At 45.7% G+C, this 9,088-nt stretch overlaps 4 protein-coding genes across 4 annotated transcripts; 2 read left to right on the top strand and 2 right to left on the bottom strand.

The window, feature by feature from the left end:
• Window positions 1-404: 404 nt before the first annotated feature.
• Window positions 405-2,110, bottom strand: BDV37DRAFT_151135 (uncharacterized protein). Its single transcript, XM_032078980.1, has 2 exons — window positions 1,844-2,110; window positions 405-1,783 (listed from the first exon to the last, which is right to left on the bottom strand). Exons 1-2 carry the CDS (start codon window positions 1,988-1,990, stop codon window positions 896-898), a joined length of 1,035 nt encoding a protein of 344 aa, XP_031940216.1. The 5' UTR covers window positions 1,991-2,110; the 3' UTR covers window positions 405-895.
• Window positions 2,111-2,880: 770 nt separating this feature from the next.
• BDV37DRAFT_284222 (uncharacterized protein) lies at window positions 2,881-3,422 on the top strand (the record flags this gene model as incomplete). Its single annotated transcript, XM_032087456.1, has 2 exons — window positions 2,881-3,231; window positions 3,294-3,422. The coding sequence occupies 2 exons, from the start codon at window positions 2,881-2,883 to the stop codon at window positions 3,420-3,422; spliced, it is 480 nt and encodes a 159-aa protein (XP_031940215.1).
• Window positions 3,423-4,464: 1,042 nt separating this feature from the next.
• On the bottom strand, window positions 4,465-5,574 carry BDV37DRAFT_251492 (DUF1115 domain protein). Its single transcript, XM_032082307.1, has one exon. The coding sequence runs from the start codon at window positions 5,342-5,344 to the stop codon at window positions 4,472-4,474; it is 873 nt and encodes a 290-aa protein (XP_031940214.1). The 5' UTR covers window positions 5,345-5,574; the 3' UTR covers window positions 4,465-4,471.
• Window positions 5,575-6,372: 798 nt separating this feature from the next.
• On the top strand, window positions 6,373-7,989 carry BDV37DRAFT_272458 (uncharacterized protein; the record flags this gene model as incomplete). The annotated part of the gene is made up of 3 exons (XM_032084873.1): window positions 6,373-6,828; window positions 6,874-7,687; window positions 7,724-7,989. 3 exons carry the CDS (start codon window positions 6,373-6,375, stop codon window positions 7,987-7,989), a joined length of 1,536 nt encoding a protein of 511 aa, XP_031940213.1.
• Window positions 7,990-9,088: the final 1,099 nt, after the last annotated feature.

Raw genomic sequence — 9,088 nt, 5'->3', positions numbered from 1 at the left:
TACTGCAGAATACAAAGTCAACAAGCACGTCGAAGGGTATAATATTAAGATAGATAAGTCTTGTCGGTTATATTAAACATGTATACTATATTTGTTACGTTGTTTATATCAGATTCTGCTAACGAGAGTGTATACCCAGTGCTGTGGTAAAAATAGCCAAAATTAAAAATCCGCGAGAGCCGTGGACGATCCGAGAAAGACTTTTAATTCCCTTTAGAAACTTTCCGTTGTTTATAATTGAGAGAGATACCATCGAGAGGAATCAGATCACTCACGGTTAGCTCTTTCTCTTTTAGTCTTGCTTTGAACATGTTGTTCAGCTAAAGATCTATGCCTCTCGTGAGAATGAGATCAAAGTATAATCATGAAATACCCACTAGAGAAGGCAGTTTACACTATTCCAGAGAGCCCATTCGTCTAGGACATCCACAGGTATTCTGCTGATAGAGGATAACACGGACCATCCAAGCGGCAACTGTGCTATAGTCAGCTTTCAACTGACGTAGTTCTGGGGTGTGCAAAGGCATTTCAGCGGTTAAGATATGCCTTTGCAAAAAGAGCTGAGCAAAAGCACGGTCCAATAGATTGGTGGGGCATGTCCTTGACTAACCTTGCATCACCCAAACAAGCAGTTCTCCTGATCCTGTCCATCGCTTTACCGTAGTTTGGAGATGAGCGGAGTACCTCAGGCAATGCGTAAGGGTCGTTATGGTGCGAGAAGTGTCGCTGTCATGAGAGGAGACGGCCATGGTAGTATTCCGGTGAATTTTCCGCCCTGTGTGATATTGACGCGAGCTGGAGTATAAATAACATCGTGGAAAACGTATCTGGTCTGGCGAACGGGCATAGATTGCGAGTACTGGGAATCCTTCGTGATGAAGATGCAATCGCAAATCTAAATTAGGCCGAAGAAAAGGATCCCAACTACACCTATTGCAACCTCAATGGCAAAAGCCTTCAGGATGATTTTAACGTAGCGAATGCGAGCCCCCCATTCAAAGCTAGTCCAGGCATCTCGAATGCTGAGCCTGCCGCTGCCACCCAGATTTTCGGGTTTCACCTTGCCGCCAAAAAGCCGGTCGAAAGGCACGATAGGGTCATCCTCCTCGGGCAGCATAGAGGCAGCCACACGAGTGAATATTCCTCTGGCGGGAATAGAAGCCAATAGATAAAATATAGCGGAGAGAATGCTAATGACTATGAAATCGAGACGCCCTGTATCTTTCCAATTGCCAGCAACGCCCATGACGGTGCCGCCAGCGAGCCTTGCAGCGGCTGTAGGCAGAGAGAAAGTCACGGACATTAGGAAATTGTACAAAGCAGCCGCAGGAGCAGTTCTAGGCCAATGCCGGAGGCCAAGCATACGCCGGTAGGAGCTCCTTGGAGATTGATCGGCGATCACAAGATGAACCCAAGCCATGTGCCAAGTAGCCAGAAACATGCTAACGACGAACAGCCCCAGAAATGAACTGATGGGAGAGTTGATTGGAACCGGTAAAGTCACTGGAAGTAGAAAGCCCACACCCATGTCGAGGGTTGTGAAGGCCAGATACATACGAAATCCACGGAAGCACGAGCAGATGCCACCACGGGCGCGTAGGTGGTTAATGGCCGAGCGTAACCCGCTAGTGATGGGCTTAGTGGGTGATGCAGCCATGGTCTCGGGATCATGAGGTTCGGAGGGATCGTTAGAATCTTCGCGATCGAGGCGAATATAGGTATTGGGGTTCGAGCCTTCGATCGCGGCCAGAGTCCCAATAACCTGGGTGCAGGTATAGTCAACCTATCCCCGATCTTTGATGAGCTTCAATAGTTGCTATCCCTAATACTCATACCGACTCACCCAGAATATTGCCATACTAAATGTAAGGACCGTAAAAATGACAACTAGGAAGCCCAGCAATTGCGTTGCAGGCTGTTGGCGGGATTGAAGCCGAGCGGAAATCAACTCGCCGCCCCGACGTATGAGAACACTGCCAACAGATGACATGATGATTGACTGAGTAACATGAATGGATTGCGAAGAGCAAGAAGCAGGGTCGAAATTTGGAGCCGGAGTGGGCTAGTGGTTTAATAAAATTTAAGTACATGGCGAGTGTCCGTGTTATGCGCTTGCCGCTGATGTTATTCGCCCCCAAACGTTTGGCCCTAGCTTCATTTGTTGTCCAATTCAGTATTTTTTTTTCATTGCCCCACTCCCAGAGCACTAGGTCATTAGTAAACCACCGACTGGTCCAGTCTGATTACAATCGAATCAAATAAGTATACAAAAATGGTACAAAAAGTACCTCATACTCGGGTAAACGTAACAGTGAGATGCCAGGGTTCGCACTTGGCTATAACCTACATGGAGCAGATAGGTTAACACAGGTCACGAGACTTTGGCGGAGTGCAGCCTATACCATACAACATGCACGCAATCACTACATGACGTGATGAATTGCTACTGTGACTAACCAAGGAAGAAATTGCGATGGCGCCGGTTCCTGAATTCTCTGGGTTGAGACAGAAAAGAAGATCTGAGACCTTGCTCTGCTAAAGTGGAACTAGTGACAGCTAGTCCAGACACCAAGCCTCCTCAAGTGGACTCGGAGATTAAACTAGTGTCCCAAGCTGACTTCCACTGTCCGCCACCCACAATACTTATTATACGAGCGTCGATGAATCAACAAACCAGATCGACCCATCCCAGCCGGCATTACTACTACAGCTGGCGCTAAACGCCGTGGGATGGTACTGACTGCACTCTGGTTTAGTTTTGCCATTTACCGTCCCGACTTGGTTGTTGAAGCTTGGATCCTAGTCCTCGCCACAATAACCTTGGGAAGGAATAGTCTTGGACGGCACTGGTTCGTCAAGAATACTATCTGCATGTCGGCTATGACGTGGGGGTTGTACTCCTCGCCACGGAAGCTCATGGGTACCTCCCTACCTAATACCTCTAATCACGTCTTTGCTCTAGCATTGTGGGTGGGGTTCGTCCTCTATGCACAGGATTTCCGAGATCTTGATGGCGATAAGGAGACCGGAAGCTGGACACTTCCAATTGCTCTTGGCGATGGCAATGGTAGACTCCTATTTGCCTTTGTCTGTATGCCACTGGGTTATATGTCCTTGTGGTATACTGGCATGGCTCAATTAGCACCCTGGACTCTTGCTGGGCTGCATGTGCTGGTCTCGTACCGGTTTATGACCATGCGGAACAAGCCAGCGGATCATGCTTCTTACATGGTGAGTTGGCCTTTTCGGTTAAATATATAAACGGCAATCATTAATAATTTCTTCTGCCGCAGTGGATTTGCAACATTTTCTGTATAATGTGTGGGCTAAGCTCATTGGAAGCTGCGAAGTTAATCTCTTCCGATCGCCTACTAGAGGTGGCCTTGCCTTGGCTGCTCCTGGGACAGGGATTGAGAGCCTGAGGATAGGAGTCCCTACTAATTTGAGTTTGCATGGAGCTCGAAAGGCCTCAGCTATGATATGTTCATCGTCTCTCACGTATCAATACTTGGGCCAGAAAACTCATTTGATCTCCCCTCCTGGATATGGTGTGGAGGCAAAGACAGCATTCCAGAGGATATGATTGTAACAGTAGCAAGCTATAATTTGACTTCTATACAAAGATCCAACTAATACCAATATTTCCACTCTGCTATTTAAAATAGCGGTCTGCGTGAAATACTCTGGATATAATATAAGTGCCTACCAGGTCTGAATCATATGACAGGGTGCGCTAGGCATTTTGCAACATATTGAAATACTGCATCAACATTCTCCCACTGCCTGAAAAGTGGACGCTCTGAGCATACACTAACGAGTTGTTCTCCATGCTGAACAGCGTATTCTGCAGGTTACATGTCCATGTTGTATTACTTCCACTGCCCTCGGCACAATGTGCCCGCCGTCAATCAGAACATTTGTTACTAGAGATTGGCTAGCTGTAACAAGGGGTATAATAGACTTCAATAGTTAACCAGCGGTCTATGCGCTTCTGCTGCAGAAACATTGAGGAACTTTATGTTGCAGGTTGTTGACAATCCCCGTCTTTTACCTGGACTAGGGCTGGACGTCAATAAATCTCACACTGCTCAATGCTTCACAATTAGGCGTTCAGGCAACCTCGCTGCCGATTCTCTTTTGTCAATCTCCACCATGTTCAAATATTCTCTATTTGTGATTCACGGTGTGCGGTAATGACATTATGCATTTGTTATCCCTCGAGATGCCTTGAACAGTTCGCAAAGAGCTCGAGCCCTAGGACTCTATGATCGAATGGAAATTCGTGTTTGAATACTTAAGCTTTCAGACTAGAGTCTTCGCAAAACCTCAGCATATGGACTGTGTGATACCCCTACACCAATGGTAAAATTCATGGCTTACTCTGTACATTGGCACATCATGCCTGAAAAAACATAATTTACACGGCCTCGGGAGCTTCAATCACATCATCATTCATAACTTCTCAAGGCATTCAAAATATAACTTTCTCAAATGCTTCTTGTAACCCTCTATCCCGCAGCCATGCCTCTAACGCCTGCATATCACCTCTATTAGCTCTCTGACCACTCCGTTCACCGAGAGAATCCGTAATTTCCTGCATCCCCGAGAACACCCTCTGAACACCTTCCGTCTCCCGAAACCTCTCGCTGACCTTTTTCTGATGACTGGGGATATCGCCCCACGAGTGTGTCTTGACAAACCTCATATAAGCATCGATATCCGCCGACCCACCCTCCAGACACAGTACCCCAGGCTTACCGGCCAACACAAAACCAGTCAGAGAATAGGCCGGCGCATTGTTAACCATATCATCCCTCTTTTCTCGAGTCGACAGCGACGGGAAGTAGAACCAAACTCGCACGATGGGTTCCGCATCACCCGCCACAGCCTCAGAAACGGACGTCTGTCTTGTTTCAAGGAAACGGAGCGCTTCCTCGCGAACATATTCAAATGCCTCGAGCACATCATCTTGGGGCATTGCGGCGGCCAGTCCCGCAACCTCGGCTTTGGACATCCAGTCTGGTTGTCGAAGCGTATAATTCAATGGCGGTGGTTGTTCAATCTCGGGACCCTCGCCTTGCAGGGGAATCGAGATGTTGACTTGGATTGTTTTCTCTCCTTCTACGATAGGTAGACACACAGCGAGGAGTAAGCTTGATGGCATGCCAGAGAGCTCAATGGCTGGGTCCTGACACCAGTCCCGGAGCTTTTCGACGCATTGGGCTGTTGATGTTGGGATGTCAAGTTCGCCTGGTGAAGGGAACATAGCTGTAAGGAGATCAATCATGGATAATTGTGATTCCATGATATCCGGTGGTAGAAGTGTCGGCTGACTTTGTGTCATTTTGGATATGAAGACCTTGCGGTACTGGATTTTGACAATTCCTCCAGGAACCAAATGCAATAGTTCTTTTTCTAAGCGCGAGGAAATAAGAGAATTGGAAAAAAAAAAAGAGGGACCGGATCAATTTAATGGTATACACATGGAGGTGAGTTAGGTGTACACCGTTTTTAAATAGCGTAGAGAAAATCCCAGGGTCTCCCTGGTATAAGTCAATGAAATTGAGGTATAAAGATGCAAGACCAATATAGAATAGTCGAATCAAAGTATGCCGACGTCGGCGTTCCTGATTTTGTCCGATCCGGAACATCCTTTATCCGTTATAATAATCCACTATTAACTATACATGTGTTGTTGATATGGTATAAACAAGCACCAAGGTTCGTATTGCTGTGGGCCCAAGCCCTAAAGAGTCACGATAACGTTGTGGACCCGAAACCTAATCTTGGAATCATATAAGAGACTCGGCTGAATCCGAAGTGAGGCACCTGAAGATATTTACTACTATGAATCCGTTCCTCAAAGAATGTGGTGCATTCGGTAGCTACCCTTACATGATGTTTTAGGCTTCATATTACCGTCCAAATTCCGGGGTTTCTTTTTTTCAACCTCAGGGGACGTTGAACATATTTTTGACATACCTAGTAAAGTCAAAACACACATATTTGTGACGGGCTATTGTCTAATGGCCAGTGATATCTTATCACTATTGTCCAATGATCGGAGGAACCAAAGTGGCGTAGGGGAAACAGAGGCAAACATCCATGGATAGCGCCATCTTCATGAAACCGCATGTTATATAGAGCAGTCCCAATCTGGTTTAGGCCGCTTCCTACTTAGGACACGTGATATCCAAAATAGGCATGGCACGCTGCGAAAGGGGATCGATAGATAACACACGCTGTTATCGGGTCGTGGTTCCAAAGTTGCTGTACAAAGGGCACCAGATCTCGAACGCAATCAATACAGGACCTGGCATCTTTTTTCAGTTAAAATCATCTTCGCCAGCAATTCCATTCAGATCACTGCTCATGTTGCCATCTACAACATACACCCGTCATCTACTCCGTGGCGAGATTACATATTCTGCTGCAAAAGAACTAGAAACCAATGTGTTGACATCGTTGGGCTATTTGGACCAACAGAATAAGTATTTCGAGGATTTGCTCCAGAAGAGCCATGTTATTGAAGCTGTGGTTGCACATCATCTCAACTTGGTTCCAACAAGCTGTCACGTTGCTGATCCAAATGAATGGCTCTCTGGGACCTTCAATGTTTGCATCCCAATCTATGTTGGTAACAGCAAACAGGGTCCCAGTTTTCTACTTCGGTTTCCGATGCCACACAGGGTGGGAGAGAATGTGAACTTAGGGAACGCTGATGAGAAAATCCTCTGTGAAGTTGGTACCTATACCTGGCTTCAGCACAACTGCCCAGAAGTCCCGATCCCACAACTACATGGATACGGGTTATCAACAGGCCAAAAGGTAAGTACACCTCTTTTTTTCTAACCAGCTTTCGCTAAGAATTAGTTTACTGCTCTCAAAAACCTGCCTTTCTTGGCTCGTACCATCGAATTCTTCCGCTGCCACTTTTTAAGACTTCTTGGGTACCCAGTACCATCCAAGTATGTTGTTCACAACAGCAAGTTGAGCGAGCCATTAGGAGTCGGGTATCTCCTTATTGAATACATCGATGCGTCACGGGGCAAAATGCTGTCTGAGTCATGGGACCAAGGACGGCACAATGCTCGATTACGAAGAAACTTTTTCCGAAACTTGTCCAACATCACGCTGGCTGTTACACGTACTCCTTTACCCAAAATCGGTTCTTTCATTGTGGACGAGAAAGGGTATCTAAGACTAAGTAACAGGCCGCTTACCCTTGAAATTCAGGATCTTGAAAATGAGCATGTTCCTGTGGATATCCCGCGCGACTTTACGTATTCCTCTGTAGACGCCTATATCAATGACATCCTCGCATTCCATGAAAGCCGCCTCCGTCATCAACTTAATGCGGTTAATGATGTTCAAGACGGTTTATTCCAGATGGCTGCTTTAACAGTGATGAGAGCTGTTCGACACATATTCTTCCGCCCTGATCTTCGCCGAGGCCCTTTTTTCATGAGCTTTACGGATCTCCATCAAAGCAACATCTTTGTCGATGATAACTGGAATATTACGTGCCTAGTTGACCTGGAATGGGCCTGTTCTCGTCCAGCAGAAATGATTCATCCGCCGTATTGGCTGAGTAACCAATCTGTTGATGGGATTGACCTTGGCGAATACGAGAACCTTCATGAGGAATTCATGCAGGCTTTCGCAGAGCAGATACCAAGGTATCCTCGTCAATCTGGGTAACAACTCCACACCATACTCCAAGAAGGGTGGGATAAAGGCACATTCTGGTACGCCCTTGCACTTGATAGTCCGACTGGACTTTTTCAAATCTTTTACGACCACATGCAACCACGGTTCTCAAAAGATCATATAAACGATGCAGCATTTTTCCGTATCACTATGGATTACTGGACAGTCAATGCAGCCAAATTCATCCAGCAAAAAGTCAAAGACAAAGAAAAATACGATCGGCTATTGCTCGAAGCTTTTACACAGCCTTCCATGGACCAGATGCCTGTGCACCCATAATACGGTTATATTTCTCCTGCTCCTCTCTGCTGCTGGGCAGCTCCACCCCCACTGCAACCCTGATCGTTTTTGCGAGCTTGCAGATCTCTTGCTACACTGTCGAGAGATGCCAGTGCAATTTTGATTCGTTTCTGCTGGGCTCTTCTGCCCGATGAAGAAAGCTGGTTTAGAATTTTGGCGTCTCCTTTGATGCCTACTTTCGCATCTTCAGTCGTAGCTTCATAAAACGAGCCGTATCTTAAAATGGTGTAAATGTTCGTACTGAACCAGATTAACTTAGGTAGGATCTATGGCCCGAAGAGATAGTGTGGGATTTAGCGAATAAGATATTATCGAACTAGTGGTAGGTCGTAGGTAACTGGGATGTTTTATAAACGCTGTGATACAATAAAGATATTTCGGATGACTCTCCATAGTGACAACTTTTCAAGAAGTTTGACCTGGACTACCCAGGACAGCCTTGGATGACCAAACCCACTTCCAAGATCTTACTCACCTGCAGGCATCAAAGCCACTTAGTTCCTCATAAATCGTCTTCTGTTGTCTTCCTTGGCACTCAATCTCTATTTTTTCACAGAAGCTAGTCCTAAGTTATACCAATCTCATTGGGAATCATTTCCAATCGATAGATTGGTTAAGAGAGTTATTCATAGCCCTACTTAAGAGCAGGTCCCAACTACCTACACTATCATGGCTTATGCCCTGCAATGCAAATCGTAAAACTAAATGAGGCTAGGAAAGAGAATCACAATGAAAAATAAGATGACTAGATTCAAGATCGCCCGTTGAACTAGACAAGATACAGGGGCTGTATATTCTGGAAGTTATTCCCATACTCATCCTCGCGATCATCTATCCATTTGCAGTAGCTCGCACTGCTCCTTTCTGGCGGTACAACAACCAAGTTGAATTATTTATCACCCGGGAGACCAAGTCTGAAATCTTTGAGAACAAGATATCCAAGTTTGTTTCAAATGGTTAGATTTGTAAGAAAATTACCGTTAATAGGAAATGTAAGATTGAATACCTTAAACAAACAACAAGAAAGAAAGTAAAATATTAACAAATGCGTTCTCTAGTTATAGTTCAAAAGTATATT

The sequence above is a fragment of the Aspergillus pseudonomiae genome (genome assembly GCF_009193645.1).
Source record: "Aspergillus pseudonomiae strain CBS 119388 unplaced genomic scaffold BDV37scaffold_45, whole genome shotgun sequence".
Taxonomy (NCBI): domain Eukaryota; kingdom Fungi; phylum Ascomycota; class Eurotiomycetes; order Eurotiales; family Aspergillaceae; genus Aspergillus; species Aspergillus pseudonomiae.
Note: the sequence above shows the minus strand (reverse complement) of the source record. Positions and strands in the feature narration are given on the sequence as shown.

Bases quoted from the DNA above. Each gene is read 5' to 3' on its own strand.
- BDV37DRAFT_251492 (XM_032082307.1), bottom strand. From the start codon at position 5,344: ATGACACAAAGTCAGCCGACACTTCTACCACCGGATATCATGGAATCA.
- BDV37DRAFT_151135 (XM_032078980.1), bottom strand. From the start codon at position 1,990: ATGTCATCTGTTGGCAGTGTTCTCATACGTCGGGGCGGCGAGTTGATT. The intron at 1,784-1,843 runs GTGAGTCGGTAT...GATCGGGGATAG, and splicing joins TTAGTATGGCAATATTCTGG to GTTGACTATACCTGCACCCA.